Genomic DNA, 20478 nt, shown 5'->3' with positions numbered 1-20478 from the left:
TTTTTGAGCTCCTTATATTTTTTTTTATCTTTTTTAACATATTTTCAAAACTGCTAATATCTTAAAATTAATAATTGTTGAATATGTATTTGATTATTTTTTTAATTTCAAAAAGTTGATATTTTATAATTTTGAATTCTAATTTTTAGAACCCTTGAATTTTGGAATTCTCATCCTGGATTTTTTTTAAATTTAGAAATCATAACTTTTTTTAATTTGCTTATATTTTGAGCATAATTTTTTTTCTGTTTTTTAGTTTTCGAAGTTTTTATCTTGTCTTTTAAAATTTTGGAATTTTTTTTTTGCAGGTTTGAATTTTTATAATTTTGAAATATTTATTTTTTAAATTTTTGATTTCTGTTTTATTTCTAAATTTTGGAAACTTTTGCATTTTATAATCAGGTATTTTTTTAAAAGTTTGATTTTTTGATAGCTTGAAATGTTTAATTTTCTAATTTTGAAATTTCAGAATATTTATTTTTTTTCGCTGATTTTTGAATTTGTGTTTGTTTGAATTCTTAAACTTTTGAAAATAAACTTTGAACTCGATCGACAGTTACAGAGGTGGCCAAACCAATCTTTTTAATCTGCCGCTCATTTTTGCTCGCTTATAAGAAAATCCTATCTCTTGAACGTTTTTTTGCTCTTTAAAAAAAACTAATTACCTACAAGCAGTGCTTTTTTAAATTTCAAAATCTTGAAATGTCAAAATTTTAATTTCAAAATTGTTAAATTATATTTTTTTGCACCTTAAATTTTTTTGAGTTTTTTTTATCAGTATTTTTTGGATGGATGATTGAAATTTTTTTGATTTTTTTTTTGTTCAAAAACGTAAAATATTCAAATTTTGAATGTTTTCAATATTTAATTCAAAATTAGTTTTAATTTTTTTTGTTTTTTTTTTAATTCTTGAATTTTGGAAACTTGAAGCCTTGAATTACAAAAAATTTGGAATCATAAATTTTAGTGATTTTAATTTTTTTGGTGGTAAAACTTCTTGATTTTGTGATTAAATTTTTTTAAATATAAACCTGTTCAATTATTTGATTTATATTTTTTCTATTTTAATTTTTTTTTCAATTTTTGAAATTTTTAAAACTTTTGCAAAATGTTGGATTTTTTGAAGTTTATATATTTGAATGCCTGGATTTTTAAATTTTATGATTATAAAATTATGTAATTTAGGAATGCTAGGTTTTTAAATTTTTGAAGTTGATTTTTTTAATTGCTTTGAAGCTTTGAACTCATATCATATTTTTCGATAGTCGACTCTTTTAAAAGTTTTGCATTTTTAAAACAGTGTAATTGGATAATTGAATTTTTTTCAAAACATCTTTTTGAAAATTAAAAAAAAAAGTTTAATGTGAATCAGCTTTTCAGCAATAACATAATGGAATAGTTTAGAATACAGATAATTTCCGATTGTAAAATAAATATAAGAAAAACTAGAAGTAAAAAGTATCAAGTAATGATTTTGTAGATGAGTTGAGCTTAGATGAGTTAAGTTGAGTAATTATTTTTTGTTAATTAAATTCATTCGATTCATGGTCAATAACTTTAACTGGCTTGACCCGATGGTTGATTTTTCTGTTACGTTCTTATATGAATTCCATATGAATTGTAACGGGAAGTGCAGGTACCGGGTCCCGAATGTTAAACGCATCATTTTTTTAAATCTGTTTTAAAACTGACCTATTTTTCACATAACCAAGCTTCTGCTTAAAAAGTATCGATAATGCAGCAACCAGTGATCTAGCAATCGCAGCAGCGCAAAAAGATGGTCATCACAACTGCCACCGCCGCCGGAAGACCTTGTTTTTGGAAAACAGCGCCAGATGTGCGCGAAAAGGGGTAAATTTAGAACCCGACCACGACGCCACCACTCGCTCCAATAAAGTCGTTAGAAAGCTAGTTGAAATATTTCCTAATCATCGGCGCCGCCATCACCGTTTTTCGCCTACTTTGACCCCCGCGCGATGGAGACGCATGGTTTTGTGAGGTTCTGCGAGGCAAGGGGGTGAAATTTTAAAATTTAAACACGTGCGTCACCTTGGATGATAAATTTACGATACGATGGGAGATTTATTGGGTTACAGATGTCGAGATCTCGCAGGAATGAACATAATTTTGGAGGCGAAAAGTAATAATTCTGGAATGTTGATGTTCGACGAGGGGGATTGTATTTCAGGTGAATCATGGAACGAATGACCTGATGACTAAATCTTTACTTTTCAGGACATTTTCATTAAAGTTAATGATTTGAATGATTCTCCACAGAATCGCCAGTCCCGTTTGACGTAACGTGATGCTGCTAGCGATTGTCGGCCGCTGATGATTCAAATCTGCTCCAATAACGCCATCTTGACCAAGAACCCCTGAGTTGGACCGAAAGTAATTGTTTTGCCTTTTGATCTTCGTAATTCAAATTTGCCCCCAAAATTCACAACCGACGGGGAAGCATGAAAAAGGATGACAAACACACCAAGGACCGGATAGACCGCAAGATCCGTCATCCGACGGCACCATCTTCGATGAAGACGATCATCATGAACCTGATCATTGCCTTCTTCCTGTACCTGCTGCGGCGAGGCATAGGTCAGTGCGCACTTCAGAGTGGGCAGCAGCTTCTGAATGATTTTTGTTTTTCTTCTTTCTTCTAACCTATTTTAGAAGCCGGAGGAAAAAGTGCAATTACTAAGTACAGCAAGTTTATCAAGTAGGGAGAGTGTCATCACTTGTGTGGCTAGGCAGGAGGTGGGGCTTCTACTTCTTCTTCATTTGTTCTTCTTTTCACATCATCTTACCCAACCCTATATCGATCACCGCAAAATAAAGCAAAAATGATAACATGTTGAACTGTGTGTTTGTTTTTCTTCTTCTTCTTTTTCTGCCTATTGTTTTTATTTAAGTTCAATAGCTGTCATCACAGTGAGTCGTCAATAAGCAGTTTGATAAGTACACAAAACAGTGTAGTAAAATCACATCTAAAATAATAATGGTATAATAATCCGAATGTGTTAGTACTTGTACAGGTATGTTACATGCGTAATTTTAGTGAGCCATCTAGAAAGCGTATCCGAGTTTGGGAAAATTGTCGTTCGTTTTGGGAAAAAAAAACCTTATCCTTATCTACTAGAACCTGTTAAAAGTGTAGTCTTTTTAGTCCACGAATTAAATTTAGAACATCCCCATCTGGTACCTGGTACCACTAAAAGCTACCCCCTAAAAGTAGTCTCCGCATTTTCGAATGCTGTCGTTTCGTCATTTTTTTCATCCCAGCTCAAAGCCCACTATCTCATCCAGGCTGTAGTCAAACAGCCGGAAGTCGTCCTCGTACAGCTTGTACAAGCCCTTGATGATCGGCAGTGGAATGTCGCTGAAATACTTGCGCAGCCGCTCGCTCGTCCCGGACGTCTTGTACACAATCGGGAACGTCACGTCCTTCATCCCAGCAAGATGCAACGCCAGCTCAGAATCATCCACCAGCGTTTCGTACTTCCCAATGATGTTGTACTGCAGCAGACACGGATGGCACAGCTTCGAAGCCGGTTCCCAGTGCTCGTTGAACGACAGGTTCGAGTTCCGGCTCAGCTCCGGCGTCAGCAAGTACTGGATAAACTCCAAAAAAGTTACGTCATGTCCATTCTCAAGCGACGCGTTCGAAGCGTTCGGTCGGAACGCTTTGATGATGATCTTCCCCACCCGGGACTGGAAGTACTTGGCACTCTTGGAGTTTCCCTCCAATTTGTTGCGAAACGCGGACAGCAGTCGCTCGAACGGGTGTCGCACTAGCACGAAGCGCTGGTAGTCGGTCAGGACGGATTGGCGCTCGTCGGGGGACAGCGAGCTGAACGATGGGAACATGCCGTTGGAGTGGGCCAGGTCGGCTGGGATTTGGAGCGGATCGGTGCCGTTCCACTTGTCCGTCATGATCATCAGGATGCGCTTCCAGTTGGTGCAGGCGACCTGGGGGACATGAAAGAGATCATGAATTTTCGGCTTAAAAACTAAATGAAAAATTAAACTTTTAGGACAGTCATCCCTTTTCAAATGTTATGGTTGAATTTAAAATTTATTTATTTTTTTGTAAAATCGGAAAATTTTTGAAATGTTTTATTTTTTAATGTTGAAAATCTATCTTTATCTAAAAATGGCTAACTTGAAAACGGTGCACTTTATCAAAATTTCAATAAAGTAATTTTTGGTCGCAAATTTAATTTTACATTAAAACATGAAGTTATCAAGTTTTTCAGTATTTTTGTAAAAAAATAACCTGGGCGAAGATTTATTGCCCACTCTGGAATTTTCTAAGGTGACATTTTATGTCCACTAAAACATATAAAAAATAAAAATTGTGCTCTATTGGAATTAATTTAAATGTTTTTTTCGATGAAAATTAGTTTTTTTTTCGGCATTCTTAGTACTCAATAAAATTGGGCGCCCAATTTTACATAAAAGTCTTTCCCATACATCACCATTTAAGACTGCAAATTATTTAAAAACACGTATTTTTTCGAATGTTGAAAATGGAAGGGGTCGTACCGCCCCTCCGTCACGAGATATCAAAAAATGGAAGAGAAATAATCATTTTTTTTTCTGATGAAAAAATGCCAAGAATTCAGTTATACAATACTTTTTCGTTTTTAGCAACATGAGATATTTTTTTTACATTGCCAAGATCGGGGAATTTTAGAAACATGATTTCAAAAATGATTTTTGGTAGAATTGAATTTGGTAGATTGAAAGTAATCGCGGGCTCTTATTACGAATGTTCATTTGTCGATATCTCGTGCAGGAGGGGCGGTACGACCCCTTTTATTTTGGAACATGCATAAAAGACGTGTTTTTTAATAATTTGCAGTCTGACATGGTTTATTTTTCGATGCTTTTCACAAATATTTTTTTTCTCCATGAGGTATTTTTCAAAAAACGAAAAATGTTAAAATTTTGTATTTGAGCAATTCTCGCTGAAACCGTCCCACTAGATGCACCTGTTCTCAAATCGTTACGTCAATGTTCTCATTCGATTCAGCGCACCATAAAAAACCGATACTACAGTCTAAGTAAGGACATTGGTTTTCAGAGTACACAGCAAAAAATCCGATGGTAAAATCGCATGCAAAAGCATGCACATCACCTTCGTCAATATAAACACTTAATATTACAGACTGCATGTACAATTTTTGCAAACACAAAAAAAAGTTGCAACCGACGGGATTCAAACCCAGCACCAATAGTAAGGACTGGCGCTTTAGCCCATTCGGCCATCAGACCGATGAAAATCTGTAAGGATAAACGCATATATGAGATTGACATTTCGGTCAAGTAGGTTTCCCATACTGATGGGCTGCACATTTCAGGGTGTAAAATCACATAAAATTGCATAAAATAATGCAATATTTATTTTACACCCAGGCCTTTTACACGCAGCTGGATTACTACTTTTTTAGCTGTGTACTTAAAAGCTTCAAATTTAGAAACTTGTTTGTTTATGTATGCTTTTACATAAACAAATAAAAAATATGATCTAATGAGTGAAAGCATAGTTGAAATAACTGTCCCTATTCATCCTATATGTCTAGATTTGCCTCAGATGACTGTACATTCGGCTCAAATACAATCCTGCTTTGTTTTGCCTGTAAATAAGGTAAGTCTGAGCTTTGATTATTTTTAACTGAAATTTGGCCAATTTCTTTCATCCGCTAATAACTATACGAAAACTATTTCATTACACTACTTTTCTCAAGTTAATTTTATGCAAAATCGTCCAATCTTTCGAATGAAAATGGTTTCGTAACGATAAGTGGTTGCGAACATGGTCAAAATTCAAAATTAAGAGTAAGTTTCGCAAAAACCCTGAAAATTACCCTTGAAAAAATAATTTTTGAAATGTTTAACAAAGTGCGAAAGAAAGCCCTCGCGATTATTTTTCCAACGATGTAAACATTTTTGATGTTTGGTAATGTATTTTCGGAGATATCATTTCTCCAAATAAGGGAATTTTTTCGAAAAAATCCATTGTTCAAAACAAGTTTTTATTTAAAGGTGACTAACGGCTGACATTTTCATTGGTTCGAAGGTTGTTTTTATGGTTTTTTTGGTGCGCTGAATCGAATGAGAACATTGCCGTAACAATTTGAGAACATGTGCATCTAGTGGGACGGTTTCAGCGAGAATTGCTCATTTTTGAGTTTCATAGAATATATAAAAAAAAATTGAAATTCAAAAAACATATTTTGGGAATCCAACTCTTAGTGAAAAAAACTTTAAATAAGGAATAGCTAATTTTTTTAGAGTGTAACTTTTTTCTGATTTTCTGATGATTATAATTTACATCATTTCCGAAAACATTAAAACAATCAGAAAATTCCATCCTAACATACAGATTTTCATAAATTCATGTACCGATTTTGTTTGATCAGCCCGCAAAATTGTATGGAGACTTGTATGGAAAAACTAATGATGCAAAATTGCGTCTTTTAACATGTGGAATGTATTGACAAAGTTTAATTAAAATAAAAAAAAACTAAAATTCTCAAATTAATTTGCGATATGCATACAGTGCAGACTCGATTATCCGAAGGAATTGGAAAAAAATCACTTCGGATTATCGAATCAAGACATTATTTTTCATTGTTTTGCTTTCGATTGTTGAGGTTGAATATGACCTAAAGCATGCCCTTTTAATTATTTAGGATTTTTAAATTGACATACTGAGAAAATGTATTCGGTATGCTAAAAGGTACTCTCATATTTTAAAATTTTACTAAAATGCGGTCGCAGAATTTGGTTTAAAAAGCAAAAAAAAGAAAAATCGAGACTTTTTTTTCGTGATACGATTATCCAAAGTCTTATCCAAACCTTCGGATAATCGAACATCGGGAAATCTAGGCTTCGGATAATCGAGTCTGGACTGACTCAGATCGCTGTAGGGTATTCGACAAAGTTTCACATCAGTATCTGACACTTGACATTTCAAAGCGTCCCATAAACCTTAACCGCTTTAGGTTATATTTGACACAGATACAAAATTTTGCTGAAGGAATCAAAAACAGTAGTTCCGTCTCAGTTTTTCAAAAATTTAAATTTTTCTTGTCGCCTCAATACTACACTCATACTGGCACAACGATTCGATTTAATACTCAGTATGTAATTAGCAATCTTGTTTGATGGGATGCTTGCATGTGTCGTATCTTGATTGGCTCTACATGCAAAGTCTCTTAGATGAATTAACTTAATTTTTTTTCCTACTTTCTGAGTGTTCCCAGTTCTGCCTTGCAAATTAATGTTAAAAATCTTACAAGTATTTACTACCCACCTTTGGCACGTAGCAGTACAAAAACTTGTGCTTCCGGTCCACCAGCAGGTGGCTCATCTGAAACGTGTTCAACTCGTCCACCGTCTTGTACTCCATGGTGTCCCTCATCTGGGCACATGCCTTAAGCATCGCGTCCTGGCGCTGGAAATTTTGCGACTGCGTTAACTCGTACGTGTGCATCCCTTCTCCAAGCTCGTTCTCATCGTCGTCCAGGGACACCGGAATCTCGTCCCGACTTGGCCCCACGCTGGCCAACACCGCCATCACCAATAGGGACAGCATTAGCGCCGTCGATGATGATCTCATGATGTTCTAGCTGCTGCTGCTGCTGGTCCTGTACTTGTGTCATGGGTTATCGCTTCTTGTTTCCTGCAATGAAGAATACACACAATTGAAAAAATGTTACACGTTGCGAAGTAAACAGATTCAGATTTATTATGCACGAATTTAGACAGCTTTACTCTAAACATTTGCCGCGAAGCGATGGCGCGATTTGCTTGCGCAAGAACCGCGGCCGCGAATTACGTAACGCGCGCGAGCTCTGAAATCCGAAAATTGTCTATCGCACCGTGCGATTTGCGTACACGCCAAGTGACGTTGAGTACGGACGTTGCTCGTTTTGCAGAGTTGAATTTAATTATCGTTTTTGCAGCGTTAGCAAGTTTAAGTTCAGATGTTTACGATGTCCAGCGCAAGGTTAACTTCCTACACTCTTGCAACTCCAGCGCTCTAAAAGGTCGACGAAATGGAAATTTCTTTTTCTCACGTTTCTGTCCACCACCACAGCCGCCAACAGCAAACCGCAAACGATCGTTGTCTCAAAAGAGAAAATAATGTCCGGGTCGTATAACTTCAAATCCACATTTTTTTACGACCTAATCTAATCGTTTCGCGATACTTGCTAGTGCCGCTGGCTATTATCTGACCCGTCCAACGCACAATCGCCGTCCGAAGGTATATAATTAATCACAACAACAACAAGCAGCAGCAAAACACCTTTGCTGAATCAGTCCGCACGAAGCAGCTAGTATGACGACTAGCTAGCTCGGTGTGTTAGAGGCTCGGCTTCCGAGAGGTGTGAAACCTTACGATCTCAACAGTTCATCTAATCCACTTCCCGCGGATCCGAGCGAGCTTCTGTCTTTCGTCCGTCATCGCGCTGCCACTATAGGGTAAACACAGAATAGAGTAGGGTACTCACATTTGCTCTTGATCGAAATCGTCGAAAAAAAAAAAGAAAAACACAGTAAGCCAAATTCTATCAAATTTCACTCGAGTCCATCGTCGTCTGTGTGCTTGCTGCTGCTGCTGCTACCTTGCCTGAAGATTCGCATACGACTGGACTGTCATCATAGCATGCGGTGCTGCGGCCGGGCCTTGGCTGGAAAGTTCGCTGACTCTGAAACAGTGTGCGTGCAATAGGGTTTTTCGTCATCATCTGTTGATTCTCCTGCCTAGCACATGGAGTACAGGCGGTGCTCGCTGGGTTGGCAGGATGGAGTTAGATTAATTTGTTGGAAATAATCCTTTGGGTTTAGTTTCACTTGGTAGTAGAGTTTAGAATAAGATTTTAGATCACAATCCCAAGAAAGGCTATATAAGTCGTCTTGCAACAAATCAACTCTAAGGTTAACGTGAGGCAGTAGGCCTGGCCACTTTTGTGTTTCGGTTATCAAACAAAATGTTTAGAAATTTTGGTGGATTTATATCGTGGATTGTTACTTAATTATACGCTTGCAGCTTATTTTTATAAAATGTGGTTTCGCCCTATTAATGAGTCTCACCTGTACCTGTACGCATACTTGGAGAAGTCATGTTAAAATCAACTGTGATGCACTTCTCCAGTACGAATGTTGACGTACAGGGGGCTTATCATGTTGGAAGCATATTTTGAAATCTCAGAAATGATCTAACGATATTTCAATGTTTTTTTTTGTCTTTTGCATGGGATTCTTTCTACTGTAAAAAAACTAATTAAATGCACTAATGTATCAAAAATCGTTCTTGAATTGGCGCTTTTTTCTAAAAAATATTTATTATTATTTTTATTGAAAAGATCTTAAAATTTCAAAATATTTTAACCTTTTAACATTTTCATCGATGCGAGGCTGTATCTCACAAACACAAAAATTGTCCGATTTCCAATGTTCCAGAGAGAAAATTGTAGGAAATTTTCAAAAACATTTTTTTCAGGGGTGCTTTTCTTTCAAGAAGTATTTTTAAAATGCAAAAAAAAAAATACGAAAAGAAATTGAAAATGTATACTTAAAAGTAGATATAAATTGAAAACGGTACATTTTTTTTGCTTTAAAATATCATTTTTATTATTCTTTTCGTTCGATTTCCGATAAAAAAAATATCTCCTTCACCGGATTTTAAACCCGCACGCACTATGGCTCAAATGATGTCTTTTTCACAAAAATAAAGGTAAAAAATCAAAAAATAAGTTTTTTGGGAATTTAAGTTTTAGTGATAAAAAGTTAAAAAAACTGATTTTTTCCGTGTTCTTGTTTTTTTTTCGCAAAAGATTAGGAAATCACATTTTACAACTTTGCCGAAGAAAATCCCTTCTCAAGAAGTAAAATTTCATGCATATCATTTTGTATGACCAGCCCCCAAAATTGTATGGAGACTTGTATGGAAAAACTGATTATGCAAAATAACTTTTTTGCAATTCCGTCGTGAAACTACTTACTTTACCTGTCATTCTTGAACGACGAAATAGCCTACTTTTCTGTACCAAAAATAACAGAATCGAATAGCAACACTTTTCAAAATAAATACTGAAAAGTTCTACTTTTCAGCACTGAAATGGGTGCTGAAAAGTTGAACTTTTCAGTACTTGTTTCGAAAAGTAACACTTTCCAACATTTTTTTTGATTTAAACGATTTATTGACAAAATACATGAAAATTCGACATAAAATTTCACTCAATGGGTGTTTTTCGAAATTGCAAAAAATGTTGTATGGAACTCGTTGCAAAACTTGATTTTTTCAGCACCCGTCGTATTTATCCAACTCGGTGAACCTCGTTGGATAAATGTACTACTCGTGCTGAAAAAATCCTCTTTTTGTAACTTGTTGCATAAACTACTATTACTGACAGGGAATGCATGAACAAATACTCCATAAATTCTGGAAATACATTTTATTTGTATTATTTGATCCAGCTCCCTAAGTCATTTAGTGTAATTAGTTAATCTATACAAGGCTCCAATTTTTGCAGCTGTCTGTACAAAAATGCGAACCGTTTTTTTTAATATTCGAAAAATCTGTTGGTGGACTTTTCTGATCGGTTTGATGTCTTCGGCAAAGTATGAGAACAACTAAAAAATAGCCACTGGAAAAAATAGCCGATTTAAATTAACTTTTTTTCATAAAATTTATTTCCAAAATTCTTGTTTTGAACTTTTGAAATTTGTTTAAAAAAATAAAAGAAAACATAGAAATTTACTCAATTTTTTTTGACTTCATTTTATTTTCAATATAATTTAACTAAAACATATAGCAGGCCAAGGGTGAAATGATACCTTTTCGGTTGAACCCGGTGAGGAACATCCTGGAAGGAGCGGAACTACATCCGTAGTGCTGTTAGTTGATCTTGGTCAAAACAGCTGCTCTGGTTCCTTGCAAGTTACCCATTTTCTTACCTCCACGTTGGCTTGGTTTCGTCATCATGATGACAACACGTGACCTTGCTGGTGGCATGTGGAAACGGCTCGTAAACCTTTGACCAGCGAAGGTCAGAGTCGAGACGGCCAAAAGAAATGGATGCGCAATGTGGGAAGGGAAGATTGTAGACGGTATTGTTTTGATTCACAGCATGTTGAGGTAACTGTTGTGGATGTACCTGATACATCGCAATACGGGGTTTCTCTTCTTTCCGCCTTCAGCTACTATCTATCTTCTATTTCTTTATTATGTATTAGTGATTTTCTAATTCGGCTTCTGTTTACTATCCACCATTTTATTTTGATTGCATGATCCTTTGTTTCTCTTATTTTCATATACCAATGCATCCTTTTTTTTTTTTGTTTTTTTTTTGCTTTTGTTTGTTTCCATTTTCATGTCGTGTCTGGGCCTACGGTTGGAGAACGATTGCACCACGACAACCACTTCGGAGTGATATTATCACACTGGAGACAACAGCAACAACATTAGAAACCCTGATGCCACTCAGGTTCCCGAAAGTAACTGTATCGTTATTTTATAGTGTTTATATTTTACTAACATCTTTTTCTTTGCAGAGCATGGACTAGATTATAAAGCGGCAATGTGGGAAAGGGAAGTAATTTGTGATTGTAGAAGGTATTGTTTTGATTCACAGCATGTTGAACGAACTGTTGTGGATATACCTAGAACATCGCAACTCGGAGTATCTCTTCTTATTATCTCCAACTACTTTAGTTCTGTTTCACTTATCTTTCAAGTCTCCTCTACTCAATTTGCCAGTTTTAACTGCTATGTGTTTTCCCTAACAAAAACTGATCTCCTTAATATGCGAACGAGGTCAATTCTCGGGTTAATTCCTGTTCATATTTGATGTATTATTTATTCATTGTCTAATTTATTTATTAATTAAAATATTATTTTAATCGGCTCCTAAAGTTGTCATTAATGCTATCTAAGCTTATATGATATTATTTATCCTTTATCACAAAGCTTTTTTCATAAATTATTGCCTATATTTTTAATCTACTTCATACAGCTTTTACTCTTCTTTCCTTCAACATACAATTATTCTTTCAGTAGTGAACTTTATGTAGTATGCTTTTTCCTTTATTGTCTATTGTTTTAATCTACGCCCTTTTCTTCAAACAAGTAAGATTTGAGTCCTTACTCAATATATTGAATGATCAAAGTCACACACATAACATTATTGTACTTTTGATAAATTTTTGAATAACATGCTTAGGTTCAAAACATTGTAACAAAACACCGCGGCAGAAGAAATAGCAACAGATTAACACGACTCAACATTAGGCAAGATTTCAGGAGAAAACAATACACTGTAAATAACAATTAGTTTTTGAATTCAAACTAAAATAAAACAGTTTTTGCTTTACTGAAAATTGATAGGCACACTATAAATGGTTAGGCGCTTATACTTACATCAAACCCTACGTAATGTACCACCCCCGGCCGAGTTAAAATGCGTAACCGGAAAAGAAGGTGTGCATGCCTGGCACGAACACTCAAAGCGTGTTCTAGCGTGTTGCTCGTACTGACTCAGAGCAAGGGTGAGATGTAGGTGTAAGGGCAGTGCGTGTTCGTCGGGAACCTGGTGCATGAGATCGGTCAAGGCCCGTTCTTACACTGAAAATTGCGAATTGCGAATTGCGAATTTAACTAAAACATATATTTTCAATTGCTTTCAACCATGCTTTTTTTCTAATTTATGAAAATTAATAAAAAATAATAATTTGAGCCTGTTAGGAAAAACTCCATGAGAAAAAAATATGTAGTTTAATTAAAGGTAAAAAAAACTATTTTTGAAACAAAATCATACGACTTTATAAGCAAAATGAAACAACACCGTCCACTGAAGTCATTATTTTTCACGTGGCATTTTATTATTATAATACTTTATTATTTATTTTTGGTTTTGATTTACAATACCTTAAATATACATATTTCTTATTATTTCACAATATTTTACTTGTTTGATGATTAAAGTTCATTTCTTTTTGTATATGTCTAATTATTGTTATATTTGGTTTTACTTATACTTCAATTAACTTTAACTTGTTTTTTCTTCATTTCAATATTTATAAATTACAATTAAGTGTGTTTTTTTTCTTCTCTTTTTTCTGTTTCCTTTCGCAGATAAGCATAATTATTTCTCTTTGTTTTGTTTCTTGTGTTTCTTTTTTTTTATGGTTGAAATTCGGCTTCTTAAAATGCATGCGGCGTGTGTGTTTGTCTTTATTAGTTTTTTTTTTCTCTCTTAAAGGTCGTCTCCCCCGAGTTCCAACTCTGTCACTTCCATGCAAGGTTTTTTTTCTTCGTATTCTCCTCTCGGGTCAGATTGTGAGATTTTCCCTCCCACTTTTTTTACGTCAATTAGTCAGTCAGCCTGTTTTTGCCTAAAATATAATGTCGATTTGCTTTGTTTTGTTTTTTAGCTGGAATAAACAGTATTTATTAATGCTCTCTTTGCGTTTAGTTTAATAGTTTTAAAACCCACCTCCCACTTTCAGTCCACGTTCTACAGATTGTTACATTTTCGTTTGCGTTACGGAAGAGAAGAACATAACGACAGGAAAAGGAAGCTTGGGTCACACTAAAGCAGTAAGCAGCTGAACGGCTGGTGCTGTTTTTGTAATATTCGCAATGTTAGCGTTCGTCTATGAAGAAAATGTTATTCTTTTTTGCAATTGTCATATGTATGGTTTCGATAGGTTGATTTTTTTGTCATATTTTTTCATATCCTTGTTTTCACTAGAGTGGTGCAGTTTGAACTAGTTTTTTTCCTCTACGAAGTGTGCACTGGATTATAACAAGAAAGTTTCATTTCTCTATTTATTGCCTAGCTTCCCTTTACCTTTTTTTTTGGGTGTCTTGGTTTGTTTTTGTTCGTCTTTTTTAAATTTCGCATTTGGAAGGATAAAACAACTTCATTTCGATTTCTTACGTTCGGTTATTTACACATGAAAACGATCAATTTCGAATCAGCTTGCATTAACCAACCTGCATTTGAGCGTGTTTTTTTCGTTTTTTTTTCAAAAATTTAGAGGAGGCAACACGGGGCGGGGGAGAGGACGTTCAGCTGTGTGTGTGTGTGTTGGTGTGTTTGAGAAGATACATTGATTTTGGTCGAATTTTGCGCCACGATTTTTTTATGCCCTCATGTTTGAACAAGTTGTTAGCGTCAACTGTACAGCGTGCCATCGAGGTTGGCCATGAGAATCTTTTTGTGCTCTTTGAGCAGCCGAATTCAGGAACTTTTGTTCAAGCATGGTACAAACGTGCGCAAAAACATGAAGCTCGAACTTATGACAGGGAAACATTTAGTTCAACACATACCAAAAAAGTGGGGGAGGATTGAACGAGATGTGTTACGGGGCTTTGAGATAGAGATAGCAAAAACACAGAGAAATAAAGAACTTTTTTTTTTTGTTTTTAGCGTTGCAGAACATGTTTACATTGAAATGTTAAGTCTTAACAGTGAAGTTACTAGAAATACTAGTTCTAGCAAATATGATATTAAGTAGATCACTAGTAATTCGCTTTTATACTTGCGTCTTTTCGTTTGTTTTTTTCTTCTTCTTTTTTTTTTGGTTAAGGGAAAGAATTTGTTTAGGACGTAAAGTCATCCGGGTGTTGGATCAGCTTCAAATAGATGCTTGTTTGTGCAAAAATCTTCAATTGGAGCTGATCGAACACCGGTTGATTCTGTTAAACAACTTCTTCTGCTGGAACTCGACTATAGTTACAAGGGTTGGTTTGTTTTTTGTTTGTTCTGTTGAAAGTTTTTTTTATACAGAGTGTATCGGACTATGTTATTAGAATTTTTGAACTGATATAGCTGAGTGTACAAATACTGTATTTTATGGGAATATTCGTATTCAAATTTGATCAACTTTTATAATATGTATATATAATTCAATAGATAGATCATCTTATTTAACGGTAAATAGCTTTTTTTTATAACTTTTTATATTTTTGTTTCAACAAGAAGTACAGTTTTCATAATAATATGTCTTCAAACTGATTTTCAGTAATCTATGGAATTTGTGAACCTAGTTTACTTCCGACGGAAACAAAATAATTCAAATAACAATGTTTTCTTTTTTTCATTCTTCTTTTTGTTCCTGTGGCTGTGAATGTTTGTCCTACGTGGAATGATGAGCAGCCAAATGCCTGATGTTCTAGCCTTATCTTGTTGTCGTTCGGTGAGATGTTCAATTAGTCAAAGCTCTGTTTTTTAATGCTCATTTTGGTCGCTTAGGAAGCAGATTTCATCCGATTGATTGAATCAAAGTTTCAACGCAAATGCTAACCGAAAGTTGAAACATATCAAATGATGCAAAATTTGATCTCTTAATACGTTCAATATTGTCCGGAATCGAAAGTAAAAGTGTACACAAATTTTAGTTTTTTTTGGAACGCAGCATGCAAACAGTCAAGACTTTCGTATATTTTTGTTTTACCTCAATATATGTGCTTGGCCTTTCTTTACATTTACTTGCAGATCACACCTGGATGTTGTAGCTCCTTTTGGTAACACAAAAGGAATCGAATAATACCCTACAGTAATGCGCTCTGATCGTTCCGAAACCCAAGCCGATCTCTTGCCTACTTAAAAAGACTCTAACATTCATTTATTACTTCTTCGTTACTTCAGATTTGTTTCATTCATTTTTTTCTTCTTCTTCTTTGGTTAACCTACTCACAGTGTCGGTGTGGCTTTGTTTTTGTTTTGTTTTGCTAGCATGATTTAGGCTATTATTGTGCTTCTTTCCTACAACATCGATTTTTGGGGGGGCCATTATAGTGTTTGTTGCTGCTATTCTTTACGATTTTTTTTTCTCCGTAGATCGACCGATGCAATCCGTAATCCGCGCATTTCAGAACTATCTATTGATTTGTTTTTTGTTGTTTACCATTTTTTTGGGTTTGTGTAAGTGTGTGTGAGTTTTGCACACAGAGTCTCACCAGGCATTTAATGAACGGAAAAATTAAAATCCTCTAGATGTCGATGCTAAAATAGTAGTTTTGTGTGGACTCTTGTTGTTTTTTCTCACTTTTGCACGCTGCGCGCAACACCTATTTGTTTTGTTTTGTTTATTTTGCCTTGTTTATGAGATACACTAGAACTCTAGAAAAGATGCACAATACGCGCTCTTTAAAGTATGTGTGTTTTCAATCTTTTCGATTCAGCGCAGTTTTGTTCCATTTTTTTGTATGTATTATATTTTTCATAATCTTATGTATGTGTTTGTGTATGCTACGCATAAGAAAACTGAGCTAGTTTGAAAAATTCAACCACGATTTGTATTTTTTTTTTGTTTGGAACATTCAGTTTCTGGATCTAAATTTTGAATTTCTGATTAACAATTCGAGAAAAAAGTGAAAAACAATCATGCTTTTTCGAGCCAATTATGCGGGTTTTTTTTGTCTTTTATGATTCGCTTGCTGCACTGACTTTCAACCGATTGATTCCGACATCGATGTATCTACTATTTCAACATACTCTCAAGAATGAACGAAACAAATATTAACATTTTTTGTTTTTTTCTTTTTTTTTATATTTTACATAAACCTGATTCAACTTCGTTACTTCCGAACTGATTTACAGGTTTTCAACCTCGAAAAGCCTCTTGTTCATTGTTTTGCTATTTTTCACCTTCCCTCCAATGATTCCTCAATCGCTAGCCTCTCGTGTGTCCTGCTGCTGCTGCTGCTTAATCCTTCTTGTCATCCTCGGGATCCTTCAGCGTGTGCCATTGTGCGATCGGACGCCTCGGCGAGGCCAGCATGTCGGACCAGTGGCGCAGCTCGGTGCCGGTTGCGTTGTAGCCCAGGACGGCCTTACCGATGGGTTCCGACGTGCCGATGCGATCGTAGTCCACCACGGTGACGACCAGGTTCACTTTCTGGGAAGGGGTTTTTTTTCGTTTTTTTTTGAGTTTAGAATAAAAGACAGTTGAGTTGAAAAGAAAAAAAAAAACGTGATTAGTAAATGTCGGATTTCTCTCCGCTGTGGACGACTGAAAACATTGAGCGTTAATGGTTAGTATTGTTTTCCATACATAATTGCCAACAATGATAGCACTTTAAGTTACGTTTCAAGGGACAAGGAACTACACTACGTTTTCTGTTTTGTTTTTCTGTTTGTTTCGGTGGAAGATTTTCTTGAATATCTCTAAATATGCATGCAAAAATAACTCTGTAATTTTTCGAAGGATGTATACAAGCAGATCAACACGCTCTCGTCTAATGTGAGAGTGAGTGGAATGAATTGTTTGCTTACATCTATGCTGTTTTTAAAAGTTATCTAACTTTTGTTTCAATGATCGCTTTCTATTGCGTTGAGGTCGATCCTAGAAATAAATTATGTAACAACCCTGGCAGGTGAAAAAAAATAAAAGGGGTTATCTGACTATTTTATTTAAAAAAAATAGAATATCTGAATGCAAAACTAACTAACAGCCCTAGCTTTCAGTTTAAAAAAATGTTTTCGGCTTTTTGAGAAAATGCCAATCAACAAGACAGCAAACTTCATGATGTGCTCATAAAATGCCATTTCATCATGAATTTAATTATCCATGTCAAATTAATACTTAGAATAAATCAGCAAATTTTGTTTGAATGAGAGATTTTGTAACCACATTAATTTTTTTTAATACATAAAAAAATTATTAAAAAAAATTGTGTTGAATTTTTGGACTTTTTAAAATGTTAGTTTTGATTCCAAAATTTTCAAAATATTTTTTTTCGAAAAGGTCACAAAATATCACTACCGTTTCAATTTTTAACATTAATAATATACCGCAAACATATTGGCTATTTGGGTGAGTCTTTCAAAACATTAATTTTTCTGTTTGTTTTTTTAGAAGAAATTTTAAGTAAATTGTCTGATAATAAATTTCTCAGAACAATACAATCAAACATATTTTGTAAAAAGCGCTATTAAAAAAATCGAAAATTGCATTTTTTTGATAGAATTAATTTTTAATTGAAAGTTAAAATTTTCTGTAAAGTACTTTTCGAATGCAAATTCGATTTTACTTTGATTTTTTTTAGATTCTATTTATACAAAAATAAAGCATAATTTAGGGCAACAGTTTTAGCTCCAAAGTTGCCAGTTTTTGTGCCCTAAAACATATAAATATTGAAAAAAAAACCAAGTTTGGCTAGTTTGCAAATCGGCACAAATTTATTTTTTCGCTTGTCTTTTTTTTAAATAGTCTTCATACCTACAACTTTACCGAATTCACCAAATCGATAATGTCCGTTTTGGTTTTAGAGAATTTCGGGCCAGTTAAAAAATACAAATAAAATCTATTTATGAATTTAGGAAGAGTCAATCGGTCAAAATCGCTTTTTTTATTTTTTTAGGTTTTTGATTTTTAACTGACCTGACTTTAAACGTGGATCGACATTTTCAAAATATTGGTTTTTACTGATCTGTACAGACAAATCTTGCCTTTTAAACTATTTTCAAAATTTGTTAATCGGCTTTTAATTGACAAAAGAATCATTTTGAAAACATTATTTTATATAAAAACTTCGAGTGACCATGGATGTCAGCAACCGCATAAATATGGATTTGTTAAAATTACAAATCTTATGAAATTACAAAATCAGCATATCTGTTATAAAATAAAAATAAATTGAAAGAATTATCTACCTATAAAAGCTAAGCCTATTTGAACAAAAAAACGCGATTTTACCTTAAGAATATTGTTATTTATAAAGATTCAGATTTATGCCAATAAAACACGACTTTCTACGTATAAATCTCCGATGGGGTTTCTCGATTTATAATATTTTGCTCCAGCCACGGTGTCTATGGTAGATGTCGATTATGTTATAATTTGACCAATTTGCCACCTTTTTTTATAAATTTTGGTCTTTAAGCTGAAATTTTTAATAAAATGTTGGAAAGTTATTTTCAATACAATTATGGCCCTATGGAACCAATAATGAATTCAGAAATATTTTTTGAAAAAATCCTTAACCGAATCTGCTTTTCCTTTAAATTTTGTTGAATATAACCTAGAACTAAGAAAAAATGTTTTTGGAGATCCTTACAACTAAAAATTAATTCAAATACAATTAATTTTATAAAATAAATTCAATAAATTTCAGTCGATTAAGCGATAGTAAAAAAAAAACTCTAAATTAACTGCTACTTTTATTAGGACATTAAAAATAACATCAAAAGTGGTTAAAAATGGCTTTGTTTGGAAAAAGCCCACGATTTTACCATTTTTTTGAAAGATTTTTTTTATAGATCTTTCCAATGATCCAATGATTTTAAAGTTTTGAACACATAAGGGATATTCTTATACATTTTTAAAGTTTAGTTTTTTTATAGGGAAGCATTTCCATATGAAAATATTTAAAATCTATACTGAAGAATGCTTGTCATTCAATCGAAATAAAAATAAATTCTATGTATAACCAAAAAGAGGGTCGATTTAAAAAGCTGGTTGAGAAAAACTTCAATCAGTAATGATGCTTTTTTTTAGTTAATGATTCGATCATAGTATGCCACGCATCAATATAGAATAAAATCTATTCTTATAGGTTTCTGAATTAGCAGGGAAGCAAACTATGCTAGTTAGAATTCTAAGATTGATCATTTTGGATTATAGTTTCATTCAAAGGTTTCAAAAACTATCAATTGGATGTTTTGAAAAGTTTCAATACATCGTGTTTTGTGTAACGTACAATTAAAATTTCGTTCAAACTCTTCACCTAAACAGTACATCAAACTTTCACATGCTATGTAAACACACTTTTTTTTGTTAAACGAACATCGATTCGGCTTTTTTTTACTGGGGAAGGGGCCAAACAGTAACTACATCACAACTAAGGCATGCATTCCGTGGGGTTTCGCGCCGAGAAAATCTTCCACCGAACTAGTCAAAATAATCGTTTCAGGAGAGAGTTGGGATAGTAGTAGAAGTAGTAGTAGGATAGAAGGATGATAGAGAGATAGTTTGAGAGAGTTAGTTAGGGGTTACCTTTCGTGAGGAGTTATGATTATTTATTTATTTTTTGGAGTGAATGTTGAAAATGTTTGCATCAACTTGTTTTTTCTCAAAACTTTGTGTGTTCTTTTTTTGGTGGAAAATTGTATTCATGCAGACATTTGCGGGCAACCTCATTTGAGTGGTGTAAATTTGGATTGGATTCTGGCGTTGTTGGTTCTGTGTTTTTTTTTTTGTATCTAGTATTATTTTTTTCTAGAAATACTTGTAAACGGAAATGTATTGATACTCGATCAAAACTGTGTTTTTTTCGGTCAAATGCCTCTGCATGTAATCTGCGAGTAAATGATGTTGGTAGATGTTTCCATTCCAAATGACGAAATATTCAAATATTGCTTTGCGTCGTAGAGAGTGAGAGAGAGAGTTGCATTCGCTTCACAACAATGGCAAGGAGAGATACCACAACAAGATGTTCGTTTTAAAGGATGGAACAAT

The 20478-nt window shown here is 34.2% G+C and overlaps 2 protein-coding genes across 6 annotated transcripts in view; both read right to left on the bottom strand.

The window, feature by feature from the left end:
* Positions 1 to 2857: 2857 nt before the first annotated feature.
* Positions 2858 to 8675, bottom strand: LOC120417954 (carbohydrate sulfotransferase 13-like). 2 transcript variants are annotated; one of them, XM_039580188.2, is made up of 3 exons: positions 8520 to 8675; positions 7319 to 7687; positions 2858 to 3966 (listed from the first exon to the last, which is right to left on the bottom strand). In XM_039580188.2, the coding sequence occupies exons 2-3, from the start codon at positions 7622 to 7624 to the stop codon at positions 3271 to 3273; spliced, it is 1002 nt and encodes a 333-aa protein (XP_039436122.1). In that variant the 5' UTR covers positions 7625 to 7687; positions 8520 to 8675; the 3' UTR covers positions 2858 to 3270. The 2 variants fall into 2 exon arrangements, with proteins under 2 accessions (XP_039436122.1, XP_039436130.1); XM_039580196.2 differs by lacking the exon at positions 8520 to 8675 and adding an exon at positions 8085 to 8243.
* Positions 8676 to 13883: 5208 nt separating this feature from the next.
* Positions 13884 to 20478, bottom strand: part of LOC120417307 (synaptotagmin 1-like) — a 31900-nt gene continuing 25305 nt past the window's right edge. For all 4 annotated transcript variants that reach the window (XM_039579262.2, XM_039579279.2, XM_039579287.2 and 1 more), the window contains exon 9: positions 13884 to 16917. In XM_039579262.2, coding sequence (XP_039435196.1) covers positions 16726 to 16917 — 192 coding nt within the window. In that variant the 3' untranslated portion in view covers positions 13884 to 16725. The remainder of the gene's footprint in view (positions 16918 to 20478) is intronic.

Source organism: Culex pipiens, unplaced genomic scaffold, assembly GCF_016801865.2.
Source record: "Culex pipiens pallens isolate TS unplaced genomic scaffold, TS_CPP_V2 Cpp_Un0001, whole genome shotgun sequence".
Lineage (NCBI taxonomy): Eukaryota > Metazoa > Arthropoda > Insecta > Diptera > Culicidae > Culex > Culex pipiens.
Note: the sequence above shows the minus strand (reverse complement) of the source record. Positions and strands in the feature narration are given on the sequence as shown.

What these genes read in the sequence shown, in the direction of transcription:
- LOC120417954 (XM_039580188.2), bottom strand. Translation starts at nt 7,624, where the DNA reads ATGAGATCATCATCGACGGCGCTAATGCTGTCCCTATTGGTGATGGCG. An exon ending in TGTACTGCTACGTGCCAAAG is followed by an intron (nt 3,967 to 7,318) that starts GTGGGTAGTAAA and finishes CATGTCCCCCAG; the next exon opens with GTCGCCTGCACCAACTGGAA.